The sequence below is a fragment of the Ranitomeya variabilis genome, chromosome 2, assembly GCF_051348905.1.
Source record: "Ranitomeya variabilis isolate aRanVar5 chromosome 2, aRanVar5.hap1, whole genome shotgun sequence".
Lineage (NCBI taxonomy): Eukaryota > Metazoa > Chordata > Amphibia > Anura > Dendrobatidae > Ranitomeya > Ranitomeya variabilis.
Genome location: NC_135233.1, coordinates 986,851,341 through 986,871,241, shown reverse-complemented (window position 1 = coordinate 986,871,241; position 19,901 = coordinate 986,851,341). Strand labels below are relative to the sequence as shown.

The window sequence follows — 19,901 nt, the reverse complement described above, 5'->3', positions numbered from 1 at the left end:
AACATTTACCAAGACTTCACCGGTAAAAGTCCAATTTTACTTTTCATTTTGAGCTTTTACCGACGGCCTCGGTGAATGTCCAGCTTGACCGGTAAATCCTAGGTTTTACCATCCTTCTGACTTTTACAGTAACACCACCATAGTGCGAGCAGATGATTTGCTGTACTCATACTGAACCATAAATCTTCCTCATCATTGGAAACAAACAACACACATAGTAAATGTCATTGAACATGGTGGTCACGTCTGATTTGGAATCAATCACTCAAGATATACACCGCGTCCCAAATTATTATGTGAATGCTATCTTTCTAGGATTTTTTGAAAGGGTTGATGCAGATGAGTCAGTATAATGTTCAATTCATCAACCGTTGGCGTATAAATCACATTTTAATGGGACAAAGCTTCCAATGTTAAGTTTTAAAAACAAATTAACCCTCAAGATGCAATGTTCTACAATATGCACAACAGAGTTTCCAAACATTTTAAGTTAAGGTAAGCAGCTTCACCTTTTTTTGGTGTTTTCTCTAGAATAGTGCAGGTTTTTTCCTCTTTTGTGGTTTTAAACATTTTAAAGTTGTAAAGAACTGAAAATGGTCATTTGTAGAAATTTGCAGCATTTAGAGGTCACATTTACTGAAGTCAAAAGCTTTTCCAATCAAAAACATCTTAACAGGCCAAGTTACAGTGCCTTGCAAAAGTATTCCGCCCCCTGGAACTTTTCAACCTTTTCCCACATATCATGCTTCAAACATAAAGATACCAAATGTACATTTTTGGTGAAAAATCAACAACAAGTGGAACACAATTGTGAAGTTGAATGAAAATTATTGGTTATTTAAAATTTTTGTGAAAATTCAAAAACTGAAAAGTGGGGCGTGCAATATTATTTGGCCCCTTTAACTTAATACTTTGTTTCACCACCTTTTGCTGCGATTACAGCTTTAAGTCTCTTGGGGTTTGTCTCTATCAGTTTTGTACACTGAGAGACTGAAATTCTTGCCCATTCTTCCTTGGCAAACAGCTCGAGCTCAGTGAGGTTTGATGGAGATAGTTTGTGAACAGCAGATTTCAGCTCTTTCCACAGATTCTTGATTTGGATTGAGGTCTGGACTTTGGCTTGGCCATTCTAACACCTGGATACGTTTATTTGTGAACCATTCCACTGTAGATTTTGCTTTATGTTTGGGATCATTGTCTTGTTGGAAGACAAATCTCTGTCCCAGTCTCAGGTCTTTTGCAGACTCCAACAGGTTTTCTTCAAGAATGGTCCTGTCTTTGGCTCCATCCATCTTCCCATCAATTTTAACCATCTTCCCTGTCCCTGCTGAAGAAAAGCAGGCCCAAACCATGATGCTGCCACCACCATGTTTGACAGTGGGGATGGTGTGTTCAGGGTGATGAGCTGTGTTGCCTTTACGCCAAACATATCCTTTGGCATTGTTGCCAAAAAGTTTGATTTTGGTTTCATCTGACCAGAGCACCTTCTTCCACATGTTTGGTGTGTCTCCCCGGTGGTTTGTTGCAAACTTTAAACAACACTTTTTATGGATATCTTTGAGAAATGGCTTTCTTCTTGCCACTCTTCCATAAAGGCCAGATTTGTGCAGTGTATGACTGATTGTTGTCCTATGGACAGATTGGGCAGCACAGTGGCGCAGTGGATAGCACAGCAGCCTTGCAGTGCTGGAGTCCTGGGTTCAAGCCCCACTAAGGACAACATCTGCAAAGAGTTTGTATGTTTGCGTGGGTTTACTCCGGTTTCCTCCCACATTCCAAAGACATACTGATATGGAATTTAGATTGTGAGCCCCAACGGGGACAGTGACGATAATGTGTGCAAACTGTAAAGCACTGCGGAATATGTTAGCGCTATATAAAAATAAAATAAATAAATTGTCCCACCTCAGCTGTTGATCTCTGCAGTTCATCCAGAGTGATCATGGGCCTCTTGGCTGCATCTCTGATCAGTCTTCTACTTGTTTGAGATGAAAGTTTAGAGGGACGGCCGGGTCTTGGTAAATTTGCAGTGGTATGATACTCCTTCCAATTCAATATGATCACTTGCACAGTGCTCCTTGGGATGTTTAAAGTTTTGGAAATCATTTTGTATCCAAATCCGGCTTTAAACTTATCCACAACAGTATCACAGACCTGCCTGTTGTGTTGCTTGGTCTTCATGAGGCTCTCTGTGCTTCAAACAGAACCCTGAGACTATCACAGAGCAGGTGCATTTATACGGAGACTTAATTACACACAGGTGGGCTATATTTATCATCATTAGGCATTTAGGATAACATTGGATCATTCAGAGATCCACAATGAACTTCTGGAGTGAGTTTGCTGCACTGAAAGTAAAGGGGCCAAATAATATTGCACGCCCCACTTTTCAGTTTTTGAATGTCCACATAAATTTAAAATAACCAATACATTTCGTTCAACTTAACAATTGTTTTCCACTTGTTGATTCTTCACCAAAAACTTACATTTGGTATCTTTATGTTTGAAGCATGATATGTGGGAAAAGGTTGAAAAGTTCCAGGGAGCCGAATACTTTCGCAAGGCAATGTACATGTTAACATGGAATCCTTCATTGAGGTCACCTTCACATTTCTTGCATCCATTGATCTTGTGAGATTTTGGATAGTTTTGGCTTGAATTTCTTTGCAGGATGTCAGAATAGCCTCCCAGGGCCTCTGTTATAATGTGAACTGCCAACCCCCCTCAGATCTTTTGTTTGGGAATACTTCAAAGGTTCTCAAAAGGATTGAGGTCAGAGGAAGATGGTGGTCACCTCTTAAGATTTTCACATTTTATGTCCATAGCAGACAATTGCTCAAATGTATTCTCTGCAGCATGAGATGCTGCATTGTTATGCATGAAGAAGATTTTGAAACGGATGGCACAGTTCTAATTTTTGTTCCAGAAAGAGGTAAGTAAGAAATTTGATCTAACTTTGCCAAGGTAATTTTTTACACATTTAGAGGCCCTAATGAGGCCTAACAGCTCTCTCCCCATGATTCCAGTTCTAAAGGTGTCTCCGCCTCCTCCTTGCTGACGTAGCTTTTTTGGGATAAAATGGCCATCCAACCATCCATCTGGACCACCCAGGGTTGCATGGCACTCATCAGTAAACAAGGCCACTTTAAAACTAGTATTCATGTACGTCTTGTTTGTGCGCATTGTTTAGAGGTGGACAAATAGTAAGTTTATGCACAACTGAAGGCCTCTGGAGGATTCTACACCTTGAGGTCTGAGGGACTTCAGAGGCACCAGCAGCTTCAAATACCAGTTTGCTGCTTTGTAATGGTAATTTAGCAGTTGCTCTCTTATTCTGACAAATTCATCTGGCAGAAACCTTCCCTATTATGTCTTTATCTGCACAAAGCTATCTATGCTCTGTATCAGCCACAAATCTCTTCACAGTAAGATTTAAGTTTTCGTTAAATATTTAGTGTTTTCATACCTTGTCCAAGGAATTGCACTATTTGGAAGCAGAGAGAACCTTTTTTTTTCTCATATTGCTTGAAACCTGTGGCCTGCTTAATAATGTGGAACGTCCTTAAGTAATTTTTCTTTAATTGGTTTCACCTGGCAAACTAATTATCTCTGGTGTTTGAAATGGTTTTCAGCGATCCAAAGAGCCCTGAGACACAAGACCATCCATGAGGTTATTTGTTAAATCTTTATGACACAAATCCAATCTGCATAATAATCAGGAACGTTCTGTATGCTGGCCATATAGCATAAATAACATACCGGATCATTGAATTTTGTCTATGGAGGTTCATCTGGTAGATATTCCCTAGCTTGTCTAATAGAAGCTTGATCTAATGTTCCTTTGTGGCTGTCCCTAGAGTAGCTTGAAGATGATAAGTATGCTGCTTGGCTCTTAGAATTGGGCGCCTCTGGTTTCATTGCATTTGCGAGTTTCTCAAATCCCTCTAATTTGACAGTCTCTCGTTAGAAGTCTTGGTTTACCACACTCCAAGTATAGGCGCACTCCAGGCAGGTTTCCTTTATTGGTAAGGAGAGGTCAGCACATCAGACTTGTGTTCATTTACCCAAATCTCCTCTTTAAGTTTCTCGGATTATATCTGACACATTCTTCCTAAAATTCTAAGAAAACTGGGATGCCAAGCTCCAAGTATGCAAATGTGGGAGGAGGGGCATTATTTTTTATCTAGCATTCATATGTACGCAGTCAACCTTCTCCCTCTGCCACGCAATTACTTCCAGAAAAATATTTGCTAAAATGAAATCCAGGTTCATCCAGATAAAAGGCCTGATTCATTATTGCATTTGTGCCTTTTTTGTATACTTTTTCACTTCTTTTTCATTTGTGACTTTTTCTTTTAATTTGTGTCCATTTTATATGGGTTTGCCTGTCTTTTTTTTATGTCTGTCAAGAGGGGTGGGGTTTGAGATTTTCAGGTGTTTTCAAGTTATAAAAAGCTCCTAAAATGTTAGAACACAAACGAAGAGCATTTCTGACTTTACACATAACTTATGAGCCATGCGCAACATTTTTAAGAATTTGGCACAAAAATGTCAACAAATGCCACAAGACAAAAAAAGAAAAGGGACTTAAAAAAGAAAAGAGACTTAAACGGCAAACATTGAATTATGTCCTAGTCTCTGAGGTACTACACTGTCAGCCCTTTAGTCCCAATGAACTAGTCTCTGAAGCTTTACAGAGAACCGTTGCATGATTTTGTCTTCCAGCTGGACACCTACAGAAATCTTTGTGGAAACCAGTAATCGATCTAGTATCCTCATGCAAGGTCTCTAACCTAGCTAGAGTGTTATCCAAGGTCTCATGCTGGTTACTTGACGGCATCAAAACAGCTTGACTCGTGACCCATTCTAACAAGCTTAAAGAGGACCTGTCACCAGGTCAAAAGTAGTTGTCTTATTTTATCTGTTGTTTCTATCTAAAACTTGTCATATAGTTCCAAAGATATGGCCCTTTTTATGAAGTGCACCAAATATACTAATTTTAATGGTTTTACAAGTGTTTCTCCCAAGGCAAACATACAAGGGTTTCTCAGCCCAGTCCACCATTGGCATCTCTTTGTCATCGTACTTCGGGACGGTCATGATGACTAAACTTTACTCAGGATGGAACACAGCCCGTAACTGTTACAGGCTATGGCACTTAGCTTGGTGGTTGTACCATTTGGTAGCTGTGATACCTCACAGCAAAAAAAAACATTCAGGCAGGCAGCACAGAGGTATGGAATCTTATTTGTACTTTCTGGTGAAGTTTACGTAGTAGGAGCTGGACACAACCTTAAGTAAAGAACTCAATACATATGTTCAGCACATCCTCTATAACCAATGCAACACAAAATTATGAAGCTGTGTGACACCATGGTACAGCAGCACACCTGACATGAGACCCAATCTGCCTTCTTTATGCAATTATCAGTTTTCGGCCGGGATCACACATACACGAGATACGTCCGAGTCTCGCAGGTGAAAACCCTGCTCTGGCGCCGGCACTCCGGAGCGGAGCCGCACAGCAATTCATGGCTCATTAAAGGGTCAATATTGACTTTTTGGATTGCCATTTCCAATAGGTGGCATAAGAGTTCAAGTCGTCGTCCTCTCTGAAGAGGCAATTTGCATATTTAATTTCCCAGAGGAGCATGCATGACATGCATATAAGTCTCCTCACTCTGGCATGCCAAGCCTAGTATGTCACTCTTCACAAGGAGAAACGTTACCCCTTAGATCCCATGACCTGCAAACATGTTAGCCCATGCAACAGTCAGTTCACTTTTTCTGATTGGCACCTTCCATGATTCCCTGGACCCTTAGTGACTGAGCTCATTTTGACCTTAATAACCGGGCCAAATTTTACAATTCTGACCAGTGTCACTTTATGTGATAATAAATCAGGAACAATTCATTGGATCCCGGTGATTCAGAGGCCATTTTTTCGTGACATATTATACTTCACGTTAGTGGTACATTTTGGTAGATAGGATTTGCATATGAAAATATCGAAAATTTGTTGTCAAAAATTTTTGGGGACAATTTTGCAATTTTCAAACTTTACATTTTTATGCTCTTAGTTTTACCACACAAAATAGTTCATAAATAACATTTCCTATATGTCTAATTTAATAATTTTTTTAACCAATTTTTATTTTCGGTTAGGAAGTTATAAGGGTTAAAAGTTCATCAGCACTATCTAATTTAACAAAATTTACAAAATCATTTTTTTCAGGGACCACATGACATTTGACATGACTTTGGGGGACCTATATGATAGAAAGTACCCAAAAGTGACACCATTCTAAAAACTGCACTCCTCAAAACAAAGTTTTAAATGTTTATTAACCCTTCAAGTGCTTCACAGGAATTAATGGAATGTGGAAGGAAAAAATATAACATTTTACTTTTGTTTCACAAAAATTTTACTTTAGCCCCAAATTTTTAATTTTCACAAGGGTAACGGGAGAAAATGAACATCCAAAATTTGTTGTGCAATTTCTCCAGAGTATGCAGATTTCCCATATGTGTGGAAAACCACTGTTTGGACACACGACAGGATTCAGAAGGGAAGAAGCACTGTTTGGGTTTTTGAAAGCAAAAATGGGGGGAATAGAGAGCGGACGCCATGATGTGTTTGAAGAGTCCCTGATGTGCCTAAACAGTGGAAACCCCCCCACAAGTGACCCCATTTTGGAAACTACACCCCCTCCCATGTAAGGCAAATAATCCGCGCATGCTTTTATGGCTGTCTAACAGCAGCAACACCCAGCTCTTAACCCTAATGGCAAAGAATGAAATAAAAATTCTAAAATACAAAAATTATAATCAAACTAAAGGGATGATGTGTGTGTGGGGGAAAGGTGTGACATACTAATTATTGGCTTTGCTGGCGCTGTAAGTTCAAAGGACAGCGCAACTGCGCATGCCCGAAAAAACAAACAGCAGCGCAGGTGCCGGGGACACTAATGAAGGAAGAGGAGGTGGCGCTCGGCGTGCAGAGGCCATGAGTGACGGCTGTGAGGCATCTGGATTAGGGGGGAAAGACCTGCCTCCGGGACGATTTCACAGGTATGAAACAGACTTCAAAAGCGATTATTGCAGCAGTGCCAGGGACCTGAACTAAAAGAGCCACCTTGTCAGAACGCAGCATCAGTGCAGTACAAGGTGGCTCTTTTAGTTACAAAACCCTTGGGAGGGTGACAGGTTCCCTTTAAAACCATTTTTAATTATTTCCACTGTAAGTAGTTTCCCAACTATATTAAGTCAATGTAATCGTACCATGACATAATGAAAATAAATTTTTTTGAAAAATATTTACTTCTGATTCTACCCTGATGTTACTTACAATGGGGGTCAAAGACACGCCGTTGCAGATGTATTGGTTGACATTGTTTCTCTTCAAATGGAGAGTTTCTCGTTATATGATAGCATTTGTTCATAAAGTGAACATTAGCGGTCTGTAGTGTGTGAGGGTCATACGCGAGGGTCGCTATGTGTCCCCTAGGATGCGCAAAGAAGCACATGGAGGCCGCGGGAGTACATTGCAGTCACAGGCATAGCTGTGGCTGCAATGCAAAATAAAAGTGAGTAATTGGTCTTGGGGGCATGCTATGTGTCCAAGGCAGATTTCGGAAAACCTGTCATGGGCTTTTATTTTTTTAAATGGACTACAGGAAGGTAGTGGAGTTGGTCTGTTTCCTCCCCGAGCGAGGTTTTCCATGTGGCCTACGGCCACAAGTTATTGTAAAATCCCTTGCAGCAGAGGGTTGGGTATGTCAGTGTGGAGTTTGCATCGAGCAGAGCAAATGAATCTGCAAAAGCTCAGTCTGCGTAAGGGAACACAGAGCCAAGTAGAGCAAACTCCTAACACCCCGCAGCGTGATACGGTGGTGCAGTCGCCCTTGGCAACCAGATGCATTTATGGAAATACCGTGTGCTGTACACTGTGTGAGTTGGACATTAAACACGTTTGGTTTTGAACTTTGCTAGGTCACTGCCTCATCACTGCACAGTGTGGACACGGCTGCACTATAAGTGCCATATGGTAATTCAGCAGAAGCCTACAGTGAAATTACCCTCCTCATATAGTATGACCTTGTGTGCTTTGGTCATTTGGAGACTTTCTACTCGTACAGTTTTGCCATCAGGAATACGAAATTTACAAGCAATAATTGGATTATTAGTTTTGTACGGAGCTTCGTATGTAATCTTTCCAAAGTAAAAAGAAATACCAACATGGAACTTGTGCATCTTACAATATAGGCTGTGTACTATAAAACCTTGTTTAAGTAGAACCTCAGATGTCCACCAAATATTGCACTGAAAAGTGGTCTTCTATGGAGTGGAGTGGTCTTCTCACAGTAATAGGCCAATGCACAGAACAGTGGAACTTAGAATATGTCACAAGAAGTCTGGTTTGGATAAAGGTGCGATGTCTTCTCTATGACGTGATCATTTACAGAGTTTTTTCAGTAGTTATTTTTACTTACATGATACCCCTTTATGAAAAGGAAAACTACGGTACATTTCTCTTACATTTGTCCCATACCAGCATCACTGGTATCATCTAAGCTTGCCCCTACCACTATGTGGCATCTAGTAAACTGGTAGGTTCAGTTTCTATGAACTGTCAACTAGATAAACTAATGGGTAATATCGAAAAGATGTTAATGTGATCTTGGGGTGCATTGCAAATTCGTCTTAAACGGGTTGTCTGGGTAAAAGGTGCTCTTGTTATCTGTGGATTTCATGAAAAAAAAAAAATAAAATCAATCACTCTCTTATATGCCTGAGGCCACTTCGAGGCATGCACCGGCACCAGAAGTGATGACCGCTTCAACCAAGCGGCTACATCCAATGACGAGCAGTTACCTGACTGCCGCTGCCTATCATAAGCTGCAGCGGTCCTATGGCTGGATGAACAGTAACATGATTGCTTCTGATGCCAGTACAGACCATGAGGCAGCAGCCTTTGCTAGATCTGGGAAAGTGACAGCTGGTGAACAGGATTCATTTTGTTATTTATGCAGAATCCATTCCGCAGGTAATAAGAACCTTTTGCTTCAAAATTACATAACAAACCCCTTTCAATAAAAATCTTGTTTGGTACAGAGACCTGAAATGATGCAAAAATGTAAAACATTTATTATTGAAGAATTTCAATATGTTTTTTTTGTAAAAATATACTGTATTAATCTTGCAATCTCAGCATAAACCATCCACAGTGCTGAACACATTGACTAAAGCACAACTTGAAAAAAGTGGACCGTTCCATTGCACCTGGTCTTCAAACTTCCGCTCAACGGCAATACTGTCAGGGTGTACTCGTGGTTTTATACTCTCTACAGAATAGTAAAGCACCATGTGTGTTTTGCCATGACTGGCTCAAAAACAGTCTAATACCCACTCACATTTAGCTTAGGTCACCAAAAACACTTCACGTAACAGACTTCTTAAAGTTGTTTTTTAAGTAGGAAGCGATTTGCTCCAGGTGTTTCTACTGCTTAAATTACATTGGAAATGAAAAGATCAGTAGGCTGTAAATTCAATCAATCAGAATAGCATGTGAAATGGCTTCTCCTATCAAAGTATTTGCTGTCGTTATTAAAGGCATTTACCTGGTTAAAAGGCCTAGGACCATCTCCCAGTAATGGGGTTTTCTGTTGTGATTGGTGGGATGCCCTTGATGGATTCTGCGCATTGTGAGGACCTTGAGAATTTCCTGTGGAACCTTGGCCTAATGACTGTCCACGAGTATCCTGAGGAAGTCCCAAATTTGACCCCCTGCTCTGGGGACCTCTCATTTCATGAGGACCACTCATATCCGGTGGTCCTCTAATATCTTGAAGATTTCGCATGTCTTGAGAACCCCTTATATCTTGAGGACTTCGTATGTCTGGAGAAACGTGTAAATCAGATGGGCCCCTACTGTCCTGAACAGCCCTCATATGTTGCTGGCCACGCATATCAAGTGGCCCTCTTATATCAGATCGCCGCATATCCTGTGAACCACGTACATCAGATGGGCCTCTCATGTCATGTGGGCCTCGCATATCATGTGGACCACCCCTCATGTCCTGGGAACCACGCAGGTCAGGACCCCTGATATCATGTGGACCACGCAAGTCAGGACCACCTCTTATTTCAGGAAGACCACCCCTCACTTCTGAAAGGCCACGTATATCTGGACCTCCCCTCAATTCAGGTGGACCACGCATGTCGGGGCCACCCCTCATTTCAGAAGGGCCACCCCTTATTTCAGAAGGGCCACCCCTCATTTCAGAAGGGCCACGCATGTCAGGGCCACCCCTCATTTCAGAAGGGCCACGCATGTCAGGGCCACCCCTCATTTCAGAAGGGCCACGCATGTCAGGGCCACCCCTCATTTCAGAAGGGCCACGCATGTCAGGGCCACCCCTCATTTCAGGTGGTCCTCTCATATCCTGAAGTCCGCGCATGTCTGGAGGGCCACGCATATCAGGAGGACCACGCATATCCTGAGGGGCACGCAGGTCAGGACCACAGCGCATATCAGGGGGACCACGCAGGTCAGGGGGACCACGCAGGTCAGGGGGACCACGCAGGTCAGGGGGTCCACGCAGGTCAGGGGGTCCACGCATATCTGGGGGACCTCTCAGGTCTACAGAGCCATGCATTTCAGAAAGTCCTCTCATATCCTGAGGTCCAAGCATGTCGAGAGGACCGCGCATATCTGGGCCACCTCTAATGTCTTGAGGGCCTCGTATGTCAGAAAGCCCTCTCCTATCTCCATGTAATTCAGGGGGTCCTCTCATATCCTTGGGTCCGCGCATATCTGACGGTCCTCTAAGATCCATAGGTCCTCTAACATCAGGTCCATGTCCAAGTATTGCACCAGAAGGGCCTCTCAAATCTTGTGCCGGATGACCTAAAAGCATTCCTTGATTAGGACCTTGCTGCACACCTCTAGGAGCAACACCCATTAAAGGTCCCTGAGGACCAGGACCTCCCTGCATCCCATGATGAGGGGGTGGAGCTCCTCTGGGACCCCCCTGTGGCATTTGAGCCAAATGACCTGGTGGCCCAGGATTTCCTGGAGGACCTTGTGGACCCATAGGTCCAACTGGCACTGGAAGTCTAGGCATTCCAGGATGCATTTCCTGAGGTCGAATGTTTTGTGGACCTGGACCCATGAAACCTTGTGGGCCAGATACTTGAGGGCCTTGTGGTCTGAACTGTCCTTGAGGGCCATGCTGCATGTTCATTGGCATTGGTTGTGATGGATGAGGCTGCTGGAAATTTAGTGGCGGCTGTGACGGTGGTCCTGTGGCAGGAAATGCCGAAGGAACTTGTGTTGCGGTGCCTAAAGGTGAAGCAAGGCCTTGGGATTGTCCTGGAGCTTCTGCTTGCTTTTGTGCTATCCTTTCAATCTTTAATTGCTGCCAAAACAGAAGAAAAAAAAGGTATAAAATACAAAGTACACCAGTATTCACATAATTGCTTGAAATATAAAAGTTTAAGTAAGTATTAGTATAATGTCCACATCTAACAGAACCTACCTGAGTGAGCACATCAAATTGTAAATGATCACAGTCCGCTAAGTGGAGCAGGAGATTAAACTAAGCCATATTTTCAATTATCAAATCACTGCCAGTGAGATACAGGACCATTAAAAGGAATTCTCACATATACAACCCCTGGCAAAAATTATGTAATCACCGGCCTTGGAGGATGTTCATTCCGTTCTTTAATTTTGCAGAAAAAAAGCAGATCACAGACATGGCACAAAACTAAAGTCATTTCAAATGGCAACTTTCTGGCTTTAAGAAACACTAAAAGAAATCAAGAACATAAAATGTGATAGTCAGTAATGGTTACTTTTTTTTAACCAAGCATAGGGGGAAAATTATGGAGTCACTCAATTATGAGGGAAAAAATTATGGAATCACCCTGTAAATTTTTCATTCACAAAACTAACACCTGCATCAAATTAGATCTGCTCGTTAGTCTGCATCTAAAAAGGAATGATCACACCTTGGACAGCTGTTGCACCAAGTGGACCGACATGAATCATGGCTCCAACACGAGAGATGTCAATTGAAACAAAGGAGAGGATTATCAAACTCCTAAAAGAGGGAAAATCATCACACAATGTTGCAAAAGATGTTGGTTGTTCAGTCAGCTGTGTCTAAAATCTGGATCAAATACAAACAACATGGGAAGGTTGTTAAAGACAAACATACTGGTAGACCAAGGAAGACATCAAAGCATCAAGACCGGAAACTTAAAGCAATAGGTCTCCTAAACAGGAAATGCACAACAAAACAAATGAGGAACGAATGGGTGGAAACTGGAGTCAACGTCTGTGACCAAACTGTAAGAACCTGCCTAAAGGAAATGGGATTTACATACAGAAAAGCTAAACGAAAGCCATCATTAACACCTAAACAGAAAAAAAAACAATGGGCTAAGGAAAAGCAATCGTGGACTGTGGATGACTGGATGAAAGTCATATTCAGTGATGAATCGCGAATCTGCATTGGGCAAAGGTGATGATCATTAAGTCCGTGCCTCAGAGACTGCAAGCTGTTATAAAAGCCATAGGAGGTGCAACAAAATACTAGTGATCTTTTGGAGTGCTTTTTTTCATGATTCCATAATTTTTTCCCTCAGAATTGAGTGACTCCATAATTTTTACCCTATGCTTGGTTAAAAAAAAGTAACCATTACTGACTACCACATTTTTTGTTCTCAATTTCTTTCAGTGTTTCTTAAAGCCAGAAAGTTGCCATTTGAAATGACTGTAGTTTTGTGCCATGTCTGTGATGGGCTTTTTTTCCACAAAATTAAACAACTGAAAGAACATCCTCTAAGGCCGGTGATTCCATAATTTTTGCCAGGGGTTGTAAAAGTGGACACTGTTCTGTTTTCCTTATATTGGGTTTGCCATGGTGAGCCAACACCTTAATCTAAACCCTAAATAAAATTAATTTGCAAATATAGTTGGACAACCCATAAGGATAGACTATTCGGGTACGTGAGGCACCATGTACAAACATAGCCTATTGGTCCATGATTGCCAGAGACTCACAACATGACCCCGAATCTAAGGAAACGTTATTCCAACAGATTCCATTGAAAGCCAAATGTAATTTTGTCACCAACAATCACACAAAAATTCCACTCTTCATTCTGGCATCTGACATTTACCTCAAGCAGTTGGGGGTTGGTATACTGTAGAGCTGCCATCTCCTGCTCAATTTCAGCCTGATTTTTTTTCTTCTCATCAGATTTGACTTCTTCTTTCCGTTCTGGGACAGCTTCTGAAGTTGGCATAAGGGGCACTTTATTCTGTAGCCAGGCCTGAAATGATTAATATGCAATATGGTTTTACACTGTATACTGGAAGTGAATGACAGTTTTTAGAAACTCCATTTATTTATAGCAAAAAAATAAAAATCCACAATGGATTTAAGTCATGTTCAGGGTTTTCAAGTCCGCAGCCTGTCCTATAAGTAACAGAGACATCAAAGATTTTCAACACATAGCACAGTAATGAATAAAATAAATACAGGTCACAATGCAGAATTTAGGGTGGATCTTTACACTAGATTTGCAGGTGTGTGAACTCAGTCTCAATGGCGAACAATAAATTCAACTTTTAAAAAGCAGACCATGGTGGGAGGTGAGGGTTAAAAACGAAAGAGTTATCTATGAGAATATGAAGAGACAAGATCACTAGTGATGAGCGAATTAACTCGTTCCTCGAGATTTCTAGAGCACGCTCGGGTGTCCTCCGAGTATTTTTTAGTGCTTGGAGATTTAGTTTTTCTGGCCGCAGCTGAATGATTTACATCTGTTAGCCAGCCTGAGTACATGTGGGGGTTGCCTGGTTGCTAGGGAATCCCCACATGTAATCAAGCTGGCTAACAGATGTAAATCATTCAGCTGCGGCGATGAAAACTACATAATACTCGGAGGACCCCGAGCTCGGGAAATCGCGAGGAACGAGTATATTCGCTCATCACTAAAGATCACATTTGGAATGGAAAGTTCTTTATTAGTGATAAGCGAGCAGTAAACTGCTCGGTACTCGAATCGAGTACATCGGACTGCTCGGATGCTCCACTCGAGTACTGAGCATAATGTTGTCTGAGATTCCTTGGGTTCAAGATTAAAATGAGGGACCCGAGCACCATGCAATACTCGGCACTACTCGGTACTCAATCAAGCATGCCAATGCTCCATCTAGTAGTGGTGAGCACATTTGCCCATCACTATTCTTTATCATAAGACCTAGTGTGGTTGTCTTCACTAGCAAACTCTTAAAAAAAAAACAAATGTTTGTCCTCAGTAGGGGCAATGAGGTCTACCAAATAACAAGCATCTGATTCCGTCTGGCATAATGAACAATTGTCAAGATGATAATAATGACTGACATTAGTTGCCCCCTCCTGCTGCAGCAAACCTTCACTTGTGTTCTTCCCCTTTTTCAAACAGTGATAACTTACTATTTTCCATTGACATGTGTATAAGGGCTTGTTTTTTTATGCAAAGGCTTTTTTGTTGCAAACCAAAGAAAAAGACATATAATTTGTAAAAAATTAGGTTAATGCAAGGTCAGCTGCATTAAAAGGTCAGCTGCATTGGGTCGCACACCCAATATGTGAAGTACATGCATGTCACACACATCAAGGAGGGATCAAATAATATTTGCTGACTAACCTGCTGAAATTGAGCTGGAATAGGTTTGGCGTATGGAACTTTTTTCTGTGGGACTTTTTTCAGGTCCTTCTGCATCAAATCATCCATTCCCCAGTCCAAGCCTGGGATTGTCATTTCCACTGCATTAGCATCCTCTTTTCCTACAAAATAAGCCAGTAAATTTATATCAAGGTCAAATAATAGAACATGAGCAGAAAAAACAAACAAACGAAAAACTGTAGCGTTGTCTTACCCAGCTGTTCCTGTTCCATTGCCATTTTGAGCTGTTCTGGGATACCCATGCCAGGTATAATTGCTAGATTGTTTGGCTCAATATCATCTAAAAAAAAAAAGAACATAAATTACTGCGTAACTGTATGTAAGATGTAACAGAAATTTGATTAACTCTGGAGAATACAAAACAGAACAGAATAGACATGAAAACGTAAGGGAATGAATAAGGCGACTTGTAGACAAGGGATTACCATATTCAACACCATCTTCAGACATGCCAGCAAGAAGATTCAAGTTATAGCGATCTCTCATTTTGTCTCCTGGACGATTTCTGGTCCAGAATTTACTAAACAGAAAACAATTTTACTAAAGAGAACATGTATACAAAAGAAAGTATCTGCTGTAAAAATAAATATTACAAATACCTGGTGTGATCATTAGATCCAGAACACAGAATATGGCCGAGGGGATGCCAGGCAAGACTCCAAATCATTCCTTCATGTGCGATCTCCATACCACCCACTTCTTTCTCCACACTTAAATAGAAATATGACATTATAGAAACCTTGGCCAAAATATACAAATATACACCCAGCAATGGCGTAAGAATGACGTACGTACCCAACATTCCAGAACAACAGCGAGCCATCAGAACCACCACTGGCAAACAAGCCCTCGTGTACTGGATGCCACGCAACAGCTGCAACAAAGAGACAAACTTAGATCACCATTCTACTGGGCGCTGGATCACTATATTTGCCTGGTTGCACGAACACCCATATATTTCCTGACCTGTGGCCTCTTTTTTGTGACCTCTGAAAACCTGAAGTTCTTCACGAAGATTGCGGATGTCAAAGAGCTTGCAGAGATGATCGCGAGAAGCAGTGAGGAGCCAGTTACCATTCAAGTTCCACTTCACCTCCATCACAGTATTCTTATGAGCATGTCTAATCAGATACGGAGGAAAAATACACTGCACTTATCTGATATATTAGCGTATTAGGGTTGCTCATGTGCGCTAACAATTATTTAGTGATCATTATTTAAAGGCTTTGTACCAAGATTTCAAACAAGAAGAAAAAAATCAGTCATTCTAACCAATACCAGGTCACAATACTAATGCACTACAAGGTGCAGCAGACCCCAATGATAAAAGCCAGAGCCAGTACAGGTCCAAAATAACACCAGTTCCACAGATATGTGTAGTGGATAATGTCTAGCTATGGCCTACTGGTCACAGCCATAATATTAGATGAGGCGGGCTGTTCAGCACCCTGTAATTGCACCCAGGGTGCTGGGCAGCCCGCCTGATCTAATATTATGGGTGCGACCAGTAGGCCATTAGCCAGACATTAAGCACTACACATATCTGTGGAACTGGTGCCCTATGCGCATATAGAATACCAAGCAGCCGCCCCTCACCATAGATGGTAGGTGTATGAGTGGGTGTTTTATCAGTATTTTGCATCTGTGCTTCCTCCACCTTTATTACGGGGTCTGCTGCATCCTGCACTGCATTAGTATTGTGACCTGGTATTGGCAAGTATGGTTGTGTTTTTCTGTTATACCATTTAAGATTTCAAGAGATCCCCTATCTGATGAAAAGAATATAAGCCTCCCAGTCTTACGGGGTGAGATTTCTGAGACTTCCACCAATCTCAAGAATGGGTTTGGAAAAATCCCTGTCCGAATAGAGCGGATGTCGCGCATGCACACCTCCTCTCCGTTCACACTACATGGAAGTGACAGACAGCTCTTCAGAACCCAGTTTTTGGGATCAGTGGGAGCAATAGTGGTCAGATCCTCAGGAATCAGGTTAGCTACTACCCATTTTGTGGATAGGGAATAACTTCAAACATGGATATAAACCCTTTAACCCTTTTTTTTTTTTAAAAAAAGGGGATTTGCATTGTGACCACTTCCTAGCTGACTTTTTTGGCAATGGCCAAGTGCTGCTCCACTTTTACAATAACAGGGTGAATCGATGAACAAGGCCCCAGGGATGGTAGCATTTTGGCATCTGTGGTAATTTGAACCATACTACGTCTGGCATAAAAACAGGGAGGGCAAAAATCATTTAGGGTAGGTATGTGATTATTTACTTACAGCGTTGCAAGACTTTGCCCATTTTTGGGATCCCAAAATTTGATTGGCTGTTGACTATCTTTACTACCGGAGACAAGAAGTCCTTTGGTTGGGTGCCAGTCAACACACTTGACATCAGCACCATGCCCTTAAAAAAATGTAACAATTTACATGGTAATTGATGGAAACTACAACATTAAAAGTGTACTATAAATGTGATGTGCCCAAACCACATGCAATTTACTCACTGTGCCAAAAGCAATCACTTTGAGAATATTCACAAGATTAAAATACAAGTAAAAGAGAAACAGCAAAAAAAAAAAAAAAATAATAATAGGAGGACCAGAAACATTACATAATCATAGCACAACAAAATTATGCATTATATGTGACCAAGTGGAACACATGAAAAAAGAAAATTTAGAAGCTCACTACCATTAACAATGAATGGTATAATTAATCAGGTATAACAGCAAATTACAGTAAAGCAGAATAGGACAATCGCTAAGATTTCACCCTGGCTTCATCAGGGGCGTCACAAAGCCAAACATGCATTGGGCAAGTTTCACTATGTAACCTTAATATTAGTTGTATTCTGCTGCTGCTTTACTGTACTTTGCTGTTATACCTGGTCCATTTTACCTTTCATAGTTTATGATAGTGAGCTTGAAGTTTTTATTGTATGTGTTCATTTTAATCATGTAGAGTTAGGTCCATATATATTTGGACAGAGACAACATGAATTTTTTTTTTATTGTTTTATTTTGATTGGGGCGAAAGGGGGGCGATTTGAACTTTTATATATTTTTTTAATATTTTTAAACACTTTTTTTTTTCTAAATTTTGGAATGCTTCAATAGCCTCCATAGGAGGCTAGAAGCATGCACTACACGATCGCCTCTGCTACATAGAGGTGAAGCACAGATCACCTCTATGTAGCAGAAATGCAGGGTTGCTTTGAACGCCGACCACAGGGTGGCGCTCAAAGCAATCGGCCATCAACAACCATAGAGGTCTCAAGGAGACCTCTGGTTGTTATGGCAATGCACCGATGACCCCCAATCATGTGACGGGGGTCAGCGGTGCGAGCGCTTCTGGCTGCGCAGCCGGGAGCGCTAGTTAAATGCCGCTGTCAGCGTTTGACAGCGGCATTTTACTAGTTAATGGGCGCGGGCGGATCGCGATTCCGCTCGCGCTCATTGCGCGCACATGTCAGCTGTACAAAACAGCTGACATGTCGCGGCTTTCAGGTGGGCTCACCGCCGGAGCCCACCTCAAAGAGGGGGTTCTGCCAGCTGACGTACTATTCCGTCAGCTGACAGAAAGGGGTTAAAGACTAAACTTCAGACAGAAAGGCCCACAAACAAACAGCAACTGAAAACCTCTGCAGTGAAGGCCTGGCAGAGCATCAAAAAGGAGGAAACACAGCGTCTGGTGATGTCCATGAGGTCAAGACTTCAGGCAGTCATTGCCAACAAAGGGTTTTCAACCAAGTACTAGAAATGAACATTTTATTTAAAATTATTTAATCTGTCCAATTACTTTTGGTCCCTTTAAAAACAGGGTGGCACATGTTAAGGAGCTGAAACTCCTAAACCCTTCATCCAATTTTAATGTGGATACCCTCAAATGAAAGCTGAAAGTCTGAACTTCAACTGCATCGGAATTGTTTTGTTTAAAATTCATTGTGGTAATGTGTATAACCAAAATTAGAAAAATGTTGTCTCTGTCCAAATATATATGGACCTAACTGTATAATTAGGATCACTTAGTGATAAACTAATTGTGTGATGCTTCTGCACCCCATATAGAGTTTTGTGGTGGCTGCATTTTAATTTTGTGAATTATTTCAATAAAGTAATTGTGTAAACTATATGTGCTTTTGGCATTTTTGATCATGGTGTCTAATGTAACGTAAAATCTATACTATTTCTGCTTCCTGGATTAGAGGCATCTTATCAGTGGCATGTAGTATAATAGAGAGAAGTCCGCGCTGATCAGCCGCAGGGACTGCGTGACAATGTCACACAATCCCCGGGAGAGGCAGCAAAGAAAATACTGGAACAGTGACGGCACTGGAGTAGAGTATATTGTACCTTTACACTCCAAAAAGTGAACTAAAAGGCAATTAAATTGTGCCATGTACCACAAAATGATATCAATAAAAAAGTCAGCTTGACGAGCAAAAAGCAAACCCTTACACAGCTCAATTAACATAAGATGAAAAAAAGGGACAGATCTCCGTTAAAAAAATAATTAAAAACTAAAACACTTTTGCTTTGCCTTTTTTTAAGTTCTGAATATAAAGTATGCAAGCTTGGTATCAATGTAATTGTACGGAACTGGAGAATCATATTGGCAAGTGATTTACATTGCATAGTGCACACCCAAAAAATTGCAGAATTGCGTTTTGTTTGGAATTTTTCACTCAATTTTCAGTATATTATGAATGAAGTAAATCAAAACTAAAACACATCCTGCAAAAAACAGCTTATATGTCAAAAGGGTGGGGAGGAAAAAAAAAGTGCATGTGAATAGCACCATACAAATGGGTAGATGTTCCTATCAGTGCAAATCAAGGATAGAACATACACTCACCGGCCACTTTATTAGGTACACCATGCTAGTAACGGGTTGGACCCCCTTTTGCCTTCAGAACTGCCTCAATTCTTCGTGGCATAGATTCAACAAGGTGCTGGAAGCATTCCTCAGAGATTTTGGTCCATATTGACATGATGGCATCACACAGTTGCCGCAGATTTGTCGGCTGCACATCCCAAAGATGCTCCATACAAGGCAGGATGGATCCATGCTTTCATGTTGTTTACGCCAAATTCTGACCCTACCATCCGAATGTCGCAGCAGAAATCGAGACTCATCAGACCAAGCAACGTTTT

The 19,901-nt window shown here is 41.4% G+C and overlaps 1 protein-coding gene across 6 annotated transcripts in view; it reads right to left on the bottom strand.

The window, feature by feature from the left end:
• WDR33 (WD repeat domain 33) overlaps positions 1-19,901 on the bottom strand; it is a 144,105-nt gene that overhangs the window by 12,644 nt on the left and 111,560 nt on the right. For 4 of the 6 annotated variants that reach the window (XM_077290928.1, XM_077290929.1, XM_077290930.1 and 1 more), the window contains exons 8-16: positions 17,026-17,152; positions 15,712-15,866; positions 15,541-15,619; positions 15,345-15,455; positions 15,171-15,265; positions 14,939-15,025; positions 14,707-14,846; positions 13,192-13,344; positions 9,621-11,420 (exon numbers count right to left, since the gene is read on the bottom strand). In XM_077290928.1, the coding sequence (XP_077147043.1) occupies positions 9,621-11,420; positions 13,192-13,344; positions 14,707-14,846; positions 14,939-15,025; positions 15,171-15,265; positions 15,345-15,455; positions 15,541-15,619; positions 15,712-15,866; positions 17,026-17,152 (2,747 nt within the window). The remainder of the gene's footprint in view (positions 1-9,620; positions 11,421-13,191; positions 13,345-14,706; positions 14,847-14,938; positions 15,026-15,170; positions 15,266-15,344; positions 15,456-15,540; positions 15,620-15,711; positions 15,867-17,025; positions 17,153-19,901) is intronic. The other 2 variants (XR_013221938.1, XR_013221937.1) reach the window with 1 other exon arrangement.